General features: G+C 43.7%; 1 protein-coding gene across 1 annotated transcript in view; it reads left to right on the forward strand.

Annotated features, from left to right (window-relative positions):
• Positions 1 to 20,802, forward strand: part of CDH20 (cadherin 20) — a 67,398-nt gene that overhangs the window by 21,406 nt on the left and 25,190 nt on the right. Inside the window, exons 6-7 of the mRNA XM_006029529.2 lie at positions 11,153 to 11,406; positions 18,726 to 18,862. Of these exons, the coding sequence (XP_006029591.1) occupies positions 11,153 to 11,406; positions 18,726 to 18,862 (391 nt within the window). The remainder of the gene's footprint in view (positions 1 to 11,152; positions 11,407 to 18,725; positions 18,863 to 20,802) is intronic.

Here is a 20,802-nt window from a genome sequence, read left to right on the forward strand (position 1 = left end):
AAGCTGCAATGGTGGGGTGGATGGAGGATCCCACAGGAGCGTGGGGGGGGGCCCCCATGTGCTTGGCGGCAAACCCAGAAGTGGACCAGAAATAGCTCCCCCCAGTTTGGCAATTGGCCATGGGGAGACCCTGGGTGCCCCCTCAGACCCAGGAGGCACCAGTTGCCAAGCCAAGGGAGTGCGGGGGAGGGGCCCGCGCACTCCCTGGCAGACCCAGAAGTGGACTGGAAGTACTCCTGGTCCACTTCTGGGTCTGCTACTGAGTATGCTGGGGACCGCCCCCACCACATTCCTGTGGGACTCTCCATCTGCCCCACCATCTCAGCATTCATGAGCACCTGGTATCTTTGTTGCCCTGTGGGGTCAGGCCAACTCTCAGGATCTCAATATTGCGCTGTTAGACAGGAGGGTGTGACACAATGGCACATATACAAACACACAAATCAGTTAGGTGCATACACGTGCACATCCAAACCAGCCTAGGCCCATGGATACCTATTACCAATTCAAGCACATACATTATATACCCCAAAAGTTAAACACAGATCACTAATTCATATATCATGCACACAATGCCATATATATATATATATACACATACATACATACACACTCACACTAGCAACTCAGATACACACACGTTCAAAATAACTAGTTTAGATTCATGTACACCTATCACCAGTTTAAGCCCATACACACTACACACACCAAATTTAGACAGAATCAGTTACCACTTACCAACACCTGTACATTCAATACACATACATGGCTTACTAATTTATATACAACAGACACACACAATGATATATATATATGTGTATTCACTTATTTACACACATACCACCCACCTACACATACACACAAGTGAGTTTCTAAGTTGGGTGTTGTGATGTGTATGTATGTATGTGCTTGGTGTACTTGGGATGCCTGGGGAAAGGTTAAGGTAAGAAAGTAGAAGTGTAGGGGGTGAAAGTTACCAGGACCAGGATTAGAACCGGTAGACTACAGGGGCCTGGGCTGAAGAACTGAGGCTCAGGGGTAACTTTAGGTTAATTGATCTTAATTGATTAAAAGACAATGCCCAAAGCCTATAGAACAGGGGAGCGATGGCAGCACAGAGGCTGGGACTGAAGCCAGAGCTACAGGGGAGTTGAAAAGGTAGGTGGGGAGAGGGAAAATGGGACTAAGGGATAGTGTGGGTGTTAAAGAGGGGCTCTGGATGTGGGGAGCCAGAGGATGGTTCCGGGGCAGATAGAGAAGTTGCAGGGAGTAGCAGTAGGTGCTGGGAGCTGGAGAAAGGCTCCAGCTGCTGGAGAAAACTACAAGACATCCACGAGGAGCTGGGAAGCTGGGGGGGGGAATGACTACAGAAGGTGTGTAGGAAGCCTGAAAACAGAGAGACAGACAGCAGAAAATCACAGGAAAAGCAGCAGGAGAGACTGAAAGGCGGCAGGGCAGTGGGAAAGCAGAGGAAGGCAGCAGAAAGTGACAGGGAAAAGGCAGTAGATGGCATGGGAGGCTGAAAGGCAGCAGGGACAGTAGGAAAGCAAGGAGAGGCTGAGAGATGGCAGAAAAGGGAAGATGGAACTGGGAGGAGATTAGGAAATAGTGGGGGGGGCTGGAGATGAGAGAGAATGAGGCTGGAATTTAAGATAAGGAAGGGACTGGGATTTATTAAAACATGATCCAACTCAGGGTTGCAAATGACAGTGGTTTTATTGACTAGGGGAGATGGTGACACAATGTCTTATTGGTTCCCTTTCACCCACACCCACACACTAGCAGAGAGAGATAGACAGACAGAGTCCAAATTGTAGGAGGAGGTGTGCAGGTAATATCTACCTATCCAGGCTAGAAAGGGGTCCTTGTCCAGTAGGTGTTGTCCAGAGGGGGTTGCTGGCAAGGCCTCTGGGTGGATAGATTGTGTGGCATGGTGTTGGTCCAGATAGAGAGAGAGTCCCACTGGGTCTGTTTTCACTGCCTCTTTTTATAGGGGAAGACCTTGTGTGACCCTAGTAACAGGAGGCATGCCCAAGCAAGGGTCGTCCCCTGGCATACTGAGCATATGTGCTCCATGCAGGCATGTGCAGTTTCGGGTGTCTGTAATGGTGAGAGTTGCTGGTTCTGCAGGGTCTTTTGTCTTTCAAATGCTGGTCTTGTCTCTGTTCCTGGGTGAGGTCCGTGGTTCCTGGATGAATCAATGTGAGGTGATGGCCCAGTCATTACAGGCCATTTAGTAGAGGCCTGTTACCATTGTATTTCAATCATTCCCAATCATTCGCATTCACTGGGGAACCAATTTACATGGGAGGGTACAATGAATCATATTGTTGCAACATGGGATGCCCAGGCAGAAGACACAAGATGGAGGCTTGACATATAAAATGGAAACTTGACGTGACTTTGGTTCACTTACAAACACAGGCCTAAACCATACAATATCTATATGAAACAATAAAAATCAATATGAAAATGATAATAATACAATATACAACAGTTAGAATCAATACAAACCTAACAATAATACAATATACAACAGTGGATATCCAAAACCAAAAACTTGCTACCAAAATAAAAATGTTTAAAGTTTATCCTTAGCTCATTTATACTTATCTATAGGGAATAGAGAGGGAGAGAAAAAGTCAGAAATGGTTGGGGAAGGAAAGGGAATGCATTTTAAAATAAATAAACAAAAGAAAAACTGGGGGTTTTGCTACACCTTAAGGTATGTAAAAAAAACATTTAAAGCTGTGTCTATGTCCAAATCGTCAAACCTTTCTGAATCTCTCCAAATCGATTCAGAGGGTTCCAATTCAATTCAGATAGATTAAAGGGTCTCCTGATTAGATTCGGATTTGGACACTGAATTGAGCCGAATCTCCGCTGAATCGAATCAGCAACTGAAGCTTCACACAGCCCTATCATATACTTCAGAAACAGCACTTGAGGGAAAAACAACATATTTTATTCTGTTATTTTCCACACATATAAACACATACTATATGATAATTGTTATAGCCTGTGGTTTCAGCCCCTTTTTCCTACCTGAAGCCCACACTTTTTGCAGATAATCCAGGGCACAATACTGGACTTTAGATATGCCATATCTTATAACAAAAGAGCCGAGCAGTCAGGGTTGACAACTGACCATAAATTTATGGACAGTTTTTATAAAAGAGGGCTTAAAATGCTTGTCAACAAAGTCTAATAAAAATGGAGTTTACTGTAAAAAGTTAAGAAATAATGAGCTTGATTGAGGCTACACTGTCAGAATGATGCTTGATGCAACTGTTAGACAGACAGAGCAGAGAAGTAACACCTTGTATTTGAGCAGGAATACAGCCTAGCACACTACAGAGAGCTCTCTACTAGGGCTTTGCAGTTCGTAGGAGCTTCCTTAGCTCTGGTTCCCCTGCTGCCACTGTGTCTCATCACCTGCCTGCAATGGACAGAGCTATGGGGCTGGAACTGAGGAGAGGGGATGGGTGGGTGTCCATGCCTGAAAAAAGGGAGCAGGGCCATCAGAGGTAATGTTGGGCATGGACTGGGATGGGGGCAGCACCATGTGGGGTGCTGTCACGGGTATCAAGATTTGGGGGTGAGTAAGGGACCCCTGGGATGGAGGTAGCATGGTGTAAAGCCATCACTGAAGTCAAGTGAGACTGTGTTAAATGTCGGTGTTAAACTCCTAAATTTGAATCTAACCGTTACTGACCTCCAAGGTTTCATTTATGTCATGTGAAACATGTCAGTAAAAAAGCTTAGTTTTCAGTAAAAAGTTTGCAGATTGTCAGTTAAAAAAAAATCTTAGGTTGGCAACCCCGCTAGCAGCCTGTAAGACCAGTGTGGTTAAAACACCACAGATTCATCTGCCACTGGCACATAAGAGTGATGTGGCTACCAGCATATCTAGCTGCCTGAATGACTAGATATTCATTTATAGCTGAGCTGAGTGGTAGCAGTGCCTGGCACAAATCTGAAGTACAGTTCAAGCTAATCCTTTTGGAGATATAGTGAGATGCCTTAACTGTTTATCTACTGCACTTCTGGCTGGATTGGCATATCTGCTTTTAATATGACTGACTGATATTCACTGAGGCCTGGACATCCTGCATTTTGGACTTTCATCTTCCTTGTCATCTATATTGGCTTTAACACAGATTGTGTAAGAAGCTTTTCCCTTGGTGACCATTGTTGTGCTCCCAGTTTTTCTTTTTAATCCTCCTTTTGAGAAGCCATTTATAATTTGACACTTTCGTTTCATGAGTTTTCTTATAAGACTCCCCATGGAGACCCCGGCGCAGCCCCGCTGTGATAGTGCAAGGCTGGGGTTGCCATGGAGACCAGCCTCAGCTGCACTGGCAGGGCACTGGCAGGGCAGGACAGCGGGCTGCTCCGGGTACCTCTGGGATCTTGCAGTGGGAGCAGCTTGGTCAGGGCCAGGACAGAGCTGCGATCTGCAGCCTGCACACTCTAGGCAGGGGAGCAGATCGTGGCTCTGCCCCGCCTCAGGACCATGCTGTCACCACTGTAAAGAGTCAGAGAAGAGCTGTGATCTGGTCCCAGATGTGGGCAGGGGCTGCTGGAAAATGGAGTCCACTGCTGGCTGGATCCAGCCCATGAGCCAGACTTTGCCTGCCCCTGCTCTAGTGGCAAGTCACAGCTGTGCAGGTCAGGGCCAGTCAGAGAAGTTTTCTTAGCTTTATGTGTGACTCTTCCACTAAACTGAACAACACTAAGCTGATTATCATTTGTTCTACTTAAAATGTCAGGTCTGACAAGGCCCTAAGCCACTTAAAAGATGTTAATGTGCAACCTGTCCTGAGGTTAAGAGCTCCAGAAGCCACCTAAACTTACCATGTAATAAGGCTATATGTCTGTACAATATTGGGATAAAGTGCTATGACAGTTCATAGCATCTATTTGCCCAGTGTACTATTGTAGCAGAATACCATATCATATGTATTGTTTTTGTTTACAATCTTTAGTCTCTCCGCTCCAGATAGTAAAACTGTTCTCATAGAGATCAGAATTCCAGAAGTGTTAAACCCTTTGGGTTTTGCTTCTGCCCAGGGTAAAGCTAGGAAATTTGCATCCAGAATGAAATGTGCACTTTTGTTTTAGATCCACCCTACAAAAAAGGATGTATACAATCTCTACTAAGAAAGAAATGCTTAGGTGTGAAAATGAAACCCCCCCATTCTGAAAACAAGACCAAGTCTTTTTTAAATTTTAAACTTCTGCCTTTTTCTGTTTTCTCCAGAAGATAGATTTCTGAAAGAAAATCTTGATTGATAATGCTGCTCAGATAGCTGAAAGCAAAACCAAGCCTAGAAAATTGGAGTTATCAATTATAGCTGAAGCTAAAACCAGCATTTTTAGAGTTTGCTTATCTCCAGATCCAACCTTGCAAGAATTATGATCACCTTCTTCAGGGTGCCTTTCAAAACCCAGTGTCAGTTGCTGTAAGTAGAGCCCCACTCTTGCCCCTGCTTTTGCTTTGCTACTTATACAGAGGGCTACAATTTCTCCATTCAGAAAGTAGGGTCTGTTCTTGCATTTGCTGAAGAGGTAGTAAAGTGTTCCTGGTTCTCTCTTCATCACAGCAGCTCCTGATGATTCATCCCCACTATACCTCTCTGTGGTGCACAGTAGGCAGCTGGAAGGAGGATAAAGGCTACAGTCATAATTTGCTGCCTCAGAAATGTCTCACTAGCATATTTCACATCAAAGAGAAGACCGAGGGCACATCAAAGAGGCAATGCATTTTGTAGCTAGAAGAGCATATCCTGATTGAGTGTTGAGAAGAGGTTTAAATTGAGTGGATGGGAAATGTGAGGAAAGGAGGAGGTGCCGCAGATTTGTAGAAGAAAGGAGTGAGAAGGAGTGAAGTCACAGGAAATATTAAGGGAATCCAGCCATAAGCTCAGAGCAAAATCCAGATATATCACTTCATGAGACAAAACTGTTGAGTTTGCACAATTCTGGTATTTATGGAGAAAGAAGATAAATTAATTCAAATTGACTTATTTTGTTTTTGCTTTTGTTTTTTTTGTTTTTTACCTTGAGCACTTTAAATGTTTGGCCTTTCCGGATATATTTGTTTTTATAGCTATTAAGTATTTCCATGTGTTTTACTGTTCTTTTTTGTTATAACTTGGCTTTTTAGGATAAGTGCAGTGTGTTTAACTCAAGATTATTTACATAAATTTCTAAGAGATGTAACGGTGTCTTTCCTCCCTATGTATTTAGATGGCTTCAGGTTAAGCACTCTTTACCAGATGTATAATAATTGTTGTTTGCTCATGTGAATACATTTACCTGCTTTTTTTACAATGAATGGCAAGTAACTGCTAGAGAGATCGTTAGTCGTGTTTGTCTGAAATCAGGCAGAAGGCAGGGTAATTTTGCACCTTATAGATTAACTAAATCAGGGTGTATCTACACAAGACATTTACTGTTCAGTTGGCTAATTAACTGTGCAGTAAACATCTTAGTGTCTACACATGTGCCCCTATTAGGGCACACAAAACTAATAAATTCCACAGCAGGGTAACATTTGTCAATACAAGAAGTATCCAGCTGCAGAGTTTTTTCTTGCACACCAGTGCATGTGTAGATGCTGATCAAGGGTACTTCACTGTGGGGCTTCCTGCCAGATACCCCACACTGAAAAACCCTCATGCCCCAGCCAGCCCTTCCGCAGCACATCAACCCTGGTTGGAGCAGCCATGGGCTGACCCCCCTGAGTCCCCTGCCAGCCAGGGCTCCTCCAGTCTGGCTCAATGTGCTGCAGTCTGGGTACACATGTAACCAGCACACCCAGGAGCTTCCCAGGACCACATTAGTAAGGGAGAAAACCAAATGGGTTATGATTGACTAAGGTGGACTGCATTTCAGTAGGAAGGAAATGGAGCATGGTAGCAGTAATAGAGACAGTAGGCTAGAGCTGGCTTAGGTGTGTTTAAAAATAGTATTTGTTAGCGCAAGCACAATAGGTTTTCAACACTTCTGGAGCTAAGTCCACAACCTTTTAATCCAAAAGTCATCTAGAGAAAAACTTTGCCCCAAGAACACTCAACCTACACTTTTGATCAATTATTGCCCTGTACTCCCTCTGACTACCTTGCTAGTACATAGCTGGAAGCAGCAAATGTATAGCACTTCATATCTCTTCCACCTGAAGTCCTCCAAGCACTTAAAAACTTCACCATGTCTAAATTTAAAGCTCTTACTCCTCCTTACCTGGAAGGTGGAGCCCTACCTCCAACTTCGCTTGTTGGCCAAGCAGCTACCCCATGCTGGCTCAGGGTGTCCTGCCATCCAAACCCAATAAGCATCTAATATCATCTTTTTATTATTACTCCTCCAAACAGAAAAGAATAACAAAGATTGAGGGGAAATAGCACACAAAGAACAGGAAAATTACTATGACACTGTACAAGGTTGAGGATATGATCTTACAGTGTACTCTGTATTCCATGATGACTGCCCCATGTGTGTTCCTACCCCACAATGTGGGGTAACTTACCCTACATTCATTACGGAGTTGTAGGACTGTGCACTGCTTTGGTTCCTGATTCGATTTGGCGGAGATTCAGCCCGATTCGGTGGCTGAATCTCCAAATCTGAATCAAAGCACAGAACCCTTTAATCTCTCTGAATCAAACTGGAACCCTCCAAATCGATTCAGAGAGATTTGGAAAGATGTGGCGATTCGGACATAGAGACAGTGTTAAATGTTTTTTCTACATACCTCTAGGTAGCAGGCGGCTCGTGAATGCTGTGATGCTGGGACTCATGGAGTGTCCACAGGAGCGTGGGGGGCTCTCCAGCAAGCTTGGCAGCAAACCCGGAAGTGAACCAGAAGCATTTCTGGTCCACTTCCGGGTCTGCTAGGGAGCATGCTGGGGGCACCCCCCCCCGCACTCCCCTGGCACGGTGACTCGTGCCTCTTGGGTCGGGGGGTGGGGCACCCAGGGTCCCCCATGGCCAATTGCCAAGCCAGGACGGGTGCAGGGGGGGCCCCCAGCACACTCCCTGGAGGACCCAGAAATGGGCCAGAAGTACTTCCAGTCCACTTCTGGATTTGCAGCCAAGCATGTAGGGGCCCCCTGTGCTCCTGTGGGATGCTCCATCTACCCCAGCACTGCAGCGTTCACAAGTCATACCTGGTATCTCAAGGTATGTAGAAAAAAACATTTCAAACTGCATCTATGTCCAAATCGCTGATTCTTCAGATTTGGATTTGGCCGAATTGAATTGGGAACAGTGATCCAAATCGTATAGGCCCCATTTTGTGCACCCCTAGGAGTTAGGTATCTCACATTTCCCACAGAGTAAGAACATGTACATAGGCATTTTACTGTAAAGTAGCTGATATGTTATAACATTCCAAAGGCAAGGTAGATATGCACTTTTATAAACAAGCTAAATAATATAGATATATAGAGAGAAAGAGATCACAAGCTTTTATAGGCTGAAGCTTATTTCATCAGATACTGTAAAAGGACCTGCAGAAAGCAGAGTATAAGAAGGACAGAGAAATTAGAATACAAAGACATGGTGGGGAGGAGAGAGGTATAGGGGAGAAAGGGGTGGGGGCATTACTAAGAGACAAGCAAACAAGCATTAAAACCATAGGAACAAAAGGGTGACAAAAACAAATCCAGGTAATGAAGAATCCATAGTCCATGTTTAAACCATACTTTAACCATATTTAACACAATGAAGTTTGTGGATGATTTTTTGTTCCGCAATTTCCCATTCAAGCTGGTTTTAAATTATTTTGCCTAAGAACAGTAATCCCAACATCACACAGTAGCTTTTCTTGAAGCATGAGTGACTGGTGCCTCCTGAATCTGTGGGGGGGCACCCCCAGAAGCTGCCAATGGCGGCAGCCCTGTCAGGGGAGGCACCAGCCCTACCGACAACATCAGTGTTGGTCGTCGGGGGCGGGGGCACCAGTCCCATCGGGGGGGCACGTGCACCCCTGTGCACCCCCTCCCAGTAGCCTATGTCTTGAAGCAATTTGATTATGTGCTTGTATCCTGAATAAATTCAACACCTACACAAGATAGCTTTCTAGATCTAAGGCATGCGAAAAACATAAGCACAGGAAAATCCGTAAGTTTTTTTAAAGCATTTCTTATAACAAAAGGGAATATGCCTAGCATGTTATACGGGTCTGAGAATGGAGCACTTTCTGATTTCATATAAAAGCTGTTTGGCTCAGGATCTGTGCCGCTTAAGGGGATTCTACTGTACTGATTTTCACCATGGAAACTCCCCAGATTTTAAAAGTAAAGAGCTTGTGAATGTTTAGGTATTGCAACTGTAAGACATAAAATGTTCAGAAGGATATCCATCCTCATATAACCTTGCAATCACCACTGCATCCACTGTATTTGTGAATAGAACCTGATTTAGTGAAATATTTTTAACTGCTTCTTTGGAACATATGACTGGAAATCTGTCAAGTCCAGTTCCCTAAATTCGCAATCAATAATTTTCCAAGGAATCTCAATAATTGCTATGTCAAACCCTCTCATGCAATTACTATGCACGATACCAAAAACACTAAGAACTCGCTATACCATGCAGTAGGTGAAGCAGGGGAGATAAGGGCACTGCTATTGCCTTGCCAGTGTGATGCCATGACAGTTCTCTCCTGTTGTCATTTAAGTTGTTGGGGAGAGGGGGGTTAGCTATCTTTTATGTTTTATTTGTAAAATGCAGTTCCAGCCACCTCCAATCTGTTTGTGGGTTGATCCATATTCATTAAATAGTTTCATCTGAAAAAAACCCAACAAGAAAACAGCTGTGGGACTCAGTTCACAAAAACTTCTGGAGAAAGAAGAGATGCTCTCCTCTTTGCCTGGTCACCCATATGTGGAATACCAATGTTCAATTCTTGTTTCTGAATTGAGCCCAGATCTTCTCACCGCCCAAGAGAGTGCTCTATCCACAGGGGTTGGCAACGTTTTTTGGCCGGAGTGCCGAAAAAAACCACAATGTCTACCTTGAAAGGTGCCGGAGTGCCGACATGCTGGAGCCCAGAGCAGCTGTTTGCAGCCTCCCAGCTGCAGCCGGCCCATGGAGCCCAGTCTGCTTGCAACAGGGCTTGCAGCCTCCCAGCCACCTGCTGGCCCCCCGCCCACCTGCTGGAAACAGCCTGGCCTCTGTGGCTGGCAGCAGCTGCTTATAGCCTGGGCTGGTGGTGGTGTGCTGAGCAAAATGGCCTTGTGTGCCATGCTCGGCATGTGTGCCGGGGGTTGCTGACCCTTGCACTAGGCTATATGGTGTTCTGGGCTAGGTTGTTTCAATCTCTCTTGCTGATGCCATTTTACTTGGATAAATAAACATTTATTGGGGCAGGGCCTAGGACCCAAGCAAGTACCCTAAACATCAGGCTGGAGAGGCCTTTCTCTCTCTCTCTCTGTCTCAATGAATATTTCAGTAATGTATACAAAATGGAATAGCTTTAACACATTGGACTGAAAGAGATTCACCTCAGAATGCCCTGGAGTTGAGCCATGATCCTGATAGGTGAGAGACCCAAGTTCACAGCCACTTCTGGCCTAGAAGAAGGATTTTAATCAATAGTTTGGTGGGGCAGCTGGGTTCCAGTCCTTGCTCCAGTGAATGTTTAGTTCTTTATACAACGTGAAACAACATCAATAGGATAGACTGACATTGGCACGGGAGCCACTCAGGGAGAGAAGGAGGTAGAATCTCATTCTCCTACATCCCAGGTAAGAAACCTCAGCCACTCTGGCACCTCATTTCATTTGCTTTTTCTCACAAGTACATAACAAAATTTTGCATTTGGGGTCAAACTAAATATTTTGTGTTTAATGATTTCACTGTAATCCAAAAATGAATTCTCAACCCATTTTTCCATTTAGCTGCCTAACCAGAAAATCCATTATTCAAAGAACCTTCCTCCTAATACAGCTGCTATTTTAGCTCTTGTCTCCATCTAAAAATAATTGTCCCCGATATCTGACATAAAACCTCAGAATGTGATGGAGCACTGAAAAAAGGAGATTGCATAATGATTTATTTTATAGGGAGAAATACTTTATTTCAGAGAAGCAGAGGGAGGTGTCCTAATGAAGCGTGTTCAACCTGTCTTACTTTCTTCCTTTAGCCCTTAAGTTTTGAGAGCAAGAAAAGCTATACTTTAAAAGTTGAAGGTGCCAACCCCCACCTGGAAATGCGTTTCCTGAATCTGGGTCCTTTCCGGGACACTACAACTGTGCACATCAGTGTGGAGGATGTGGATGAGCCGCCTGTGTTTGAACCCAGCTTTTATTTTGTGGAAGTGCCTGAGGATGTAGAGATTGGAACCACCATACAAATCATTTCTGCCAAGGACCCTGATGTGACCAACAACTCAATCAGGTTTTTCCATAAGTTTTTGTCCTTTTCATGTAATTCAGAGGTCTTTCCACTGTGCTTAGTAGGGGAAATCCTCAGCTAAAGGAAACTGAAGACCCTGGTAATTCCACTGAGAATCTGCTGCAGTATTGTGCTGTGGATAATCACCTCTCTCCTCTTTTCTTTCTTCTGTTCTGTTTCAATGCACATCCTAAGCTGCTGCAGGTTACCTTGAAACCATTCTAAATCTGTGGAATGCTAGGCAGCGTTAAAGTCAGAGCAGTTTCAGAGCAGTCGCTGGGTAAGGCTTAATGCCATTGCTGACCTGCACAACTGTGACTTGCCACTAGAGCACCTGCAAGCAGGGGTGTGGGGCCAGAAGACAGAACTTTACTCCTCCTTTGGGAGTGGAGTCTTGAGGGTTAAGTGCAAAGCGAGCATGGACCCCAGGGAAGCATCCCTCCCTGGGCTCCATGCTCTTACCATGCGCAGGCAGCCCTTTCCCTGCCCCCCACCTCCCACAATCCCATGAAGTGGGAAGCTGGGGAGGGAAGCCACATACTCCCCCTAAAATTCTCCTGGCTAGCAGTGCAGATATGGAGCAAAGGCATAGCCCTCTAAGGGGAGGGCCACATGTCTGGCCCCTGGTGCCCGAAGGGCCCAGGTCAGGTCTCCTAGGGTCCTCAGAGTTGCCAGGATGGTGCCATGTGGGCTGGGATAGTACCCATTGGTGGAGGTGTTGGCTTGGGGCCAGTTCCACCCCCTTGGCAGTAGATCTTGGGAGGGTGGAAAGTTTGTCAGGAGTAGAGGAACTAGAAGCTATAAATCCTGGGATGCTGAATGACTACAAACTGATTGTTTTATCTCTGTGGAGCAAACTAACCATACCCTAGCTCTAGCTCAGTAAAATGGCTCAAAGATAACCCTTACCCAATGGGACATAACTTTAATATGCTTAGAGGGTACTTAGTACTATTTAACACTCTTTAATGCATAAATGCTCCCATTTTAAGTGCCTTTAGAATTGTTTTAAGGTAATCTATAACACCACCCTTACTTGCATCCCCCTCTTTGTCAATGACTCATATACACAAATAAGCTTGGAACAGCTAGAATGGAAACTAATAACATATGCATGAACCACTAAATTGTATATTGTGACATTCCTGTTCATGAGCTGAATATTGCCATGAGGAAAGTAAATTACATTTGATGCATGAGCGCCTCATGTCTAGAACACAGCAAGGAGCCCCAGGATTCTCCATTGTGGTGCCTAAGTCTGACTTATCAGAAAAGGCTGGAGTGGTGCTGTAGCCATGATAGTGAAAGGGCCATTTTTCTTTGAGGCTATTTTGTGTGTGCATTTTTGAGAATACTGTAAGTTCACTGCATGTTAATATGACAGCATTTAACACATTAAAAAAAAATTCTCTACCCTAGGAAACACTGTTTATTCCTGTGCTCCTTACCTCTTGGGAAAGCTCAGCTGTTTGGATCGAGGATCTGTGCTAAGAAATACAGTGGTCATTCAAGAAACTTAGTTACTATAATTTTAAATCCTGTAGGTGTATTTCTACAGGCTTCAAGCAGGGAACCTGAATAGACAGAAAACCCATTCTTCATAGTATACTATTCTCCCATATAAGTGCTCTCTCTAAAATGTATTCTTTCTTTCTTATGTTATTATATTTCTAACTCCTGCCTATGTTACTAGATTTATCTTGCTGCTCTGAACTTTTCATAGCACAGCCTAACATCAGTTGTTCAGTATCTATAAAGACATTAGATTCAATCTGCCTCACTCTGGCAATCCTAAACTCAGAAAGTCTTGCATTTCTCATCTACTTCTGGGGTAGTCCAGAACATGCAGTTGCAAAAATGTATGTATATATTTTCTTAAAATTATATGTGCAGACACTCAGAAAGTAGACATATTTGTTCATATATACACTATGGTCTTGAGTTTTCCCCAGGGACTTTCAGATAACTCCCATGAGGAAAAAACATTTTAAAAGAGAAATACAAAAACATTGCCAAAGGCAAAACCAAATATATTTCCATTTGGAAGCTCTTAAAATACATATTATATTCTTTCTTTTTCTTTCTCTTACACACACCTTCCTTCCTTCCTTCCTTCCTTCCTTCCTTCCTTCCTTCCTTCCTTCCTTCCTTCCTTCCTTCCTTCCTTCCTTCCTTCCTTCCTTCCTTCCTTCCTTCCTTCCTTCCTTCCTTCCTTCCTTCCTTCCTTCCTTCCTTCCTTCCTTCCTTCCTTCCTTCCTTCCTTCCTTCCTTCCTTCCTTCCTTCCTTCCTTCCTTCCTTCCTTCCTTCCTTCCTTCCTTCCTTCCTTCCCGCTGTGCTCCGGCGGGGGGTGCCCGCCTTCGAGGCACTCTGGGCCCTTGAGGGAGCGCTGTGCCACGTGGAGGACGGCCATCTCAAATACGTGCTCTGATGTCTTGACCGGTCTGGGCGACCGGGTGGGCGCGGTGGCGGACTGTAGCTTCCAGCTTGTGCCGTGCCCTGGGCCCTCACCAGGCTGCTTTTGTTTATTTTCTCGGGGTGAGAAGTTGAAGGTTTTTGTACGTGTACCAGGGGACAGGGAAGGGTGGAATTGTTCGTTTCTCGAGGGCTATATATAGCATGTTAGACATGATGTGTATTACTGCGAAGGTGTTTGTCACGGGGTGATGTTCTGAATGTCCTGGAATGGTTTCTCTTTGGTGTGGTTTGATGGTTTTTTGCTTTCTGTACCTGATCTTTTGTGAAATAAAGTTGTTAAAAGTCAAAAGTCCTTCCTTCCTTCTCATCCTGGACCACACTGTAAATACAAATAGGAATGGTTAGGGCAAAGAAATCCAGAAAAGAGAGTAAATGAAAATTTGCTGTAATAAATGAAATGCAACAATTACGTCTTGTTTCTCTATTGCTGGATATGCTGTGAGGTCATTTTCATCCAGGCAAAGTGAGTGCAGGAGCATCATCATAACAGACTGCACAGGTATAAGTGACTTTGCAATGTACAGGACAAGGGAGGAGGAAAAAAAGTATTTAGTGACACTGTTCAGTAACTGCCTCACCACTTCTTGAGATAAGTGTTAAGAATCAGGGCACATTTAAGAAGTCCTCGCTAAAGACATGGGAAGTCTCAAATCCACTTATATTCCCAGCTTCTAGCACCTGGACTTCCACAGTTTACAGCTCTGATTGCTGGAAATATAGCATGCTGCCCAGTGACTAAGGAAGATGATCTAAACAGTACAATAGAAGTCAGTATGGAGGACCAGTTATTATTAATGGAGAAAGTGTGCATGGTACTCCACACAAAGCCTCCACCTGTGCCTCATGACATCAGTGATTAATGTGGCACCACTAATCACAGGGCCATAGTACATTTCAGATACCAGTTGGCCTTAAACTGTCATAGAAATATTCTTTTTATAGCCCTCATACTAGAATGATTATTATAGCAAAATGTAGTGACACTCCAGCATATTTCCTTAATAAATCTAATAACTCAGAAATATCTCTATTCAAGAAGGAGAGAGGAAAAAAAGTCTGTTTTTCTTTCTTCTGTTCTCATTTTTCTTGGAAAAAAAAGTGTGTTTCAAAGGCACATATTTGTACAGTGTTTTCTATCCCCTGCACTGTACATCATATTGCTGTCTCAGTATCAGGCTTACAGCAAGTGTATTGTGTTGATTGTCTTAATCTCACAAAGAAGAACATTTAGAATAATGGACCTGATTCAGCATTTTTTGCTGTTAGTGGCTGAAATCCATATTGAATCCAAAGAGAGCATTATGGATTACAGCAGTAATAGTGTGAAAGAATCTGAATTATAATATGCAATACTGCTCCATTTTCTGTTTCGATAACTTTAGATATAGTTCTTAACTTTATAGTAGAGTACAGCTAGCTATAGTAGTTAGCTATAGTTACTATAATTTACATTACAGACTGGAGCTGGCTGCTACATCATTTTAGCCATGTGTATTTCTGTCTCCATCCTGGAACACAAGAAAATCCTTCTATAGTTGACATGAGGTGACATTTTTGTCAGAAATTTCATAGGAACTTACACTACTGCATTGGACAAGACCAGAGGCCCAACATTTTCAATCTGCAAAAAATTAGGTCAGCAACCTGAACAAGAAAGAAAGAAAGAAACCAAAAAACAAATGTGGTTTCATCTACTGTTTATTTCAGTGTGAAAAGTAAAGCTTCATTACACTACAGAGAAAGCTCTTGATTTCACATGGCAAAAAAGTTCTCCTTTTTATACAATGTATAATGTATCTGGGGAAATGCAGGTTATTATGGGTGTAAACAGGAGTAAGAAAAGGATATGTTCTGAGCTCAGTTGATGGTCACAGCACTGGGAATGAATTGAGAGGAAACTAGATTCCTAGTTGTTGGGGTTGGCTAGATTCATGAAATGAGTGAAGGACAGGAGTCTTTTGTTGTAGCTTGAAACAGCTTAAGCACAAGTCTCCTCATACTTTGCTTGTGCACTATGTTCAAACAGCAATGGCCTGCTACCAGTTTAAGTACAGGCAGTCAAAAAGCCCAAGACTGAATTGATTCAGTCTTCACAGGTTAGTCTAAGTTGCACAGACTGAACCGACAAGCAAGTGAACAGACATTCACTTTGCTTCTGGAAATGCAGCCACATGCCTGCAGTGGCCCAGGCCAGAAGCTGGGGGATGCTAGAGCATGCCTCCCTGCTTGGCTACAGCTTGGGCCAAACCTAGCCTGCCCACCCTGCAAGGCGGGGAGGGTATAAGGGGGTTCAAAGCATCCTGGAATGCTGGAGGACTGTGAGTTAACTTGAAATTAGAGTGCATCTGGGACAGAAGTTCAATAAACTGATTTAACCTAAATCAGTTAAGTGATACTACATCCATCCAGGTTTATCTTAAACTGCTTTTGGCCACTTTTAAAGTAGTTTATATGCACTGAACTTCTGATGTGTTACAGATTTGAACCAGTTTCTGATCACTTATACCGGTTTATGTGTAACTTCTGTCTCTAGCCCGGGAGTGTTTAGCACTGTTGCCAACTTAGGTCTGCAGCCCCATATTTGCATGAAGCAGTGTTTGTAGTAGTCTGCCTGCCTCCTGCAGAGGTACTCTGAGGAGGAGGAGGATCTTACTTTACTAGAAATATAAGATTAGTTTTGCATATCGCAGCAAAAAATTGGAACCAGTTCTGAATTCCTTCCTTACCCAAAATTCTCACAAAATTGTACAATTTTGGGATGTACATGGAAGGTGGAATCAGACCCTTTTTAGCATTATATCAAAAAAAGATACTGATCCTTGTACATCAGTCTGAGCATCCAGTGTCAGGAATAAATGGCTCCCTATGGTACTCTTACCATAGGTAACTTAATCTAGCTTCACTATGAGGGGAGTAGGGTAGCTTATGAAATATTTGAAGTAGGGCACTCCTGAAAGGAGGATGCTGGACCACTGGTCTTTTCCAATACCATAGTATAAGTGCCTATGAAATATCTCTGCTAAAAAAGGAAACCTATCACCCTATAATAGTTGCAGAAGAATTTTCTTGTTTTCCAGCATGGAGATAGTAACACTTGTGGATCAAATGTACAAATAGCTGGGTTTAAAAAAAAAAGAACTAAAATATGTAGTATCATGCACATCTGCTAAGGCTAATTTCAAGATTGCCTTGATTACCTTTTTTAGTAGTTGAGCTTTGTCTCCACAAGCAAGTTGTAATAGTTTTTTATACTTGTATTGTTACATCTCTATAGTCCCCTGTTGAGTGGTCACAGTTGTATCAGCATAAAAGCATTTTATACACTTAATTAGGTAATGCTGTTACAAGTGATTCTTGGTCATGTGATTTATAATGTGCTGATGGTCCTGGGAATTAAATTGAATTCATTATGTATATGATAATTAATTATACAGTCAAAATGCTTAAGTTGTTTTGGAGAATGTAGTTAAAATATATTGTTTTTTAAGTAAAATAATTCCCCAGTCTCATGCAATAGGGGATATCAAACATCCAATTACATAATTTTTCTGTAAAGTAAAATTATTTCCTATTCTAGTGAATGAAGGAAGCAGGAAGTAGAAGGTTACATGAGCATCTGTGAAAGAACAGACAAGAGATGACTAGGTTGGAAATGGCTGCTCAAAAGGGGAAAGGGGGAAATGTTAACTGGTGGCTGGAAAGAGGTTATGTAAAAAGTGATGTGCAATACATACATAGGGTAAAACAGAGCACCATTGGAGCAACATGGGGCCTATGAAGAAGCAGGGCCTGGATAACAAGTACTGGCCTAATATTTTTTTTCCAAATAAAACCTGCTTTGTCCATTAAATGTAGCCCACATCCTTCACTCAACACCCTCTTCCTCCTGTCTGACCTGCTCCCACCCCCCTGCTCCCGCTGCTTACCCTTGCTTTACAATGGCTCCATCAGGCTCCATCCCTGCTGCATAAAGGAGAAGCACAGAGCATATGTTTATTCCAGCCCCATAGCAGCAATGGCTCTGGGCCTGGCCCAAGCTTCTGCTGTCACGACTACTACAAGACTGGGTGGGAGAAAAACAAAACACGCGCTCCATGTCCCAGGCTGTGGTGAGGATGAAGCCTGAAGGAGCCATTGTGAACCAAGGGTGAACAGTGACAGGCTGGGAAGGGGCAGACAGGAGGCAGAGGCTGCAGGGTAGGGGGAGACAGGGGGCCCAAAGCTGCGGGGGGCAGAGATGGGAGTAGAGGCTGCAGTCAGGGGAGACTGGGAGAATGGGGACCCAAGGCTACAGAGAGAGGCATGTATGGGGGGGGGGGGGGGAGGGGGGGCAGATAGGCAGCAGAGGGCAAGGTGTGGAGGACAATCATCATGGGTCCAGCTCCACTGCCTGCCCCCTACCACCTGCCCTCTCCACTGCCTGCCCCCCTACTGCCTGCCCCACTTTCTGCTTCCCTGCTGCCCCTCCTCCATCTGCCCCCCTGCCACTGCTTTCTCCACTGTAGCAGGGACAGGGAACAAATTTAAAACAATGCTCTAATAATTAGATTCTATAGATTCTGAAAATTATAACAAATGTATACTCTAACTATGGGGGGCCTCGTCTTATATTCAGAGACATCTTGGATTTGGGTAAACACTGTAAGTAGTTTGCGAACTCCCCAAATATGAATGATCCAGGTTCTACTGCTGCTATAGAAGTCAGTGGGAGCATGAATGGGTTCTAGATGAATACAAATATACTCTATATGACAGTCTGCCTGCTATAGTTGGCAAGTTACTTTGTTGACTATAACATAGTGTTTCTGCAAAGTCTGAATAATGTTTTTAATATGTACTTTTGCAGATACTCAATTGATAGAAGCAGTGATCCTGGAAGGTTTTTTTATGTCGACATTGCAACAGGAGCACTGATGACTGCAAGACCTCTTGACCGAGAAGACATTTCTTGGCACAATATCACTGTGATGGCTGTGGAGCTGAGTAAGGAAATGGAGAGCTTAAACGGATTTAGAGAGATCTGATAGGCAAAGTGGACAGTTTGATTTCAGTTCAGTGTTTTTTATGCACTGCTTTGGAAGCCACTTTAACTGTCTGAAGAAGAACTTCTGATGTTAGAGAGTGAATATCACATTTCATTTTCTATATTCGTTTCACAGAGTGACATGTGCAGGGTTTGGCCATTGAATGCTCAGTGGTTTTTCTCTCCAATCACTAGTATTCAAGACATTTGTGTGAAGTTTTTTTGAAATACCAGTCTATGAAAAAACTCACATTCTCCAGGAGAACCAGTTCACAAAAGCAAATGCTGTGAAGGCAGCAGTTTTCTAAGCATTTCTATAATTTGTTTCTTGGTTTCAATCCAGTCTGGGTCAGTACTGAGTAGATGTCATTATCATTTGCCTGCTATTCAGTCAGCCTTGGCTATAATGTTTTGTGAACCTCTGGTAACCAAATGCCAAAGGAGCTGAAACTTGTCAGGCTTTCAGGTTTTGATGGGTACCAAAACTCAGCTCAGATTCCCCTTTACCTAAGCCATGAATTTAGCAAAGCTCTGGAAGCAAAGAATCTGATAACTTTAAGGAGGACCTAAGCTAAATTTTGAGTAAAAGGTCATATGAACATCAATGCTCAGGGCATGAAATAAATAAAGTAAAAGGCTCACTAAGCCACAAAGTGAAAGCTGTGCATCTTGCACAACTTTTGTTGGTCTTTTCATTCATTTCCCAGTGGATATAATAAAAACTGCCACTGCTCAACATTCACTAGGACCTTTGTTGGCAGTCTTTCAGCTGGCCAAGCACTGACTGGTTTCTTAGCTTCAGGAGGTGATCCTTGTAGAGGGAAATAGTTAACCATGTTTAGTCTGGAGTCAGGAAGAAGACAAAGTACAGATGCACCATGTAGCCTAACTAAATCAGAGATGCATAAGCTTTCATGAGCCCAAACTCACTTCATCAGATATTGTGAAAGGACATGCACAGAGCAGTCTATCAAATAGACTGCTGTTCTTAAACATCAAAACTTTAAAAACCAACTTAAAAGTGAAATTGTAGAACAGGACACTTGGAAGATATTACACTTCAAAAGCAACTTGTCTGTTAATCAAATCTTAAATAGAAGCCAGTCACACGTTCAGGTTCACAGATTGTTAGGGGCTGGAAGGGACCTTGTAGATCATCAGCTCCAGTCCCCCTGCACTAGTAAGGAAAAGACAACTGCACTAGTCAGGCAAAGCAAGGTGATTGTCCCATCTCCTTTTGAAGACTTCCAGGGTAGGTGACTGCACCACCACTGCAGGGAGTTTATTCCACAGTCTGGACACCCTGACTGTGAAGGATTTTTTCCAGGAGTTTTTATCCATTGCTTCTGGTCTTCCCCAGGGTGCCCTGGTGAACAGCTGTTCACTGAGTTCTTGATGTATTCCCCTGATGTAGCGGTAAGCTGCTACCAAGTCCCCTCTCAGTCTCCTCTTCTGTATGCTGAAGAGGCCCAAGTCCCTCAGCCTCTCCTCGTATGGTTTGTCTTGCAAGTCCCTGATCATATGGGTGGCTCTTCTCTGGACCCTCTCAAGTTTTTCCACATCCTTGTTGAAATGTGGCACCCAGAACTGGATGCAGTACTCCAGCTGCAGTCTCACCAGGGTGGAGTACAGTGGGAGTATCACTTCATTAGTTTTACATGAGATGCAACGGTTAATGCATGCCAGCATGTTGTTTGCCCTGCTGGCCGCTGCATTGCACCGCCGGCTCATGTTCATGCGATGATCGATTACTACACCTGGGTCCCTTTCATCCGTGGTGCAAGTCAAATTGTCACCACCAAGCCTGTAGGTATGTTGGGGATTGTTTGCCCCCAAATGGAGCACCTTCCACTTCTGAGTGTTGAACTTCATCTGGTTCTGGTCCACCCAATTCTCCAGC

This window comes from Alligator sinensis, unplaced genomic scaffold (genome assembly GCF_000455745.1).
Source record: "Alligator sinensis unplaced genomic scaffold, ASM45574v1 scaffold514_1, whole genome shotgun sequence".
Taxonomy (NCBI): Eukaryota; Metazoa; Chordata; order Crocodylia; family Alligatoridae; genus Alligator; species Alligator sinensis.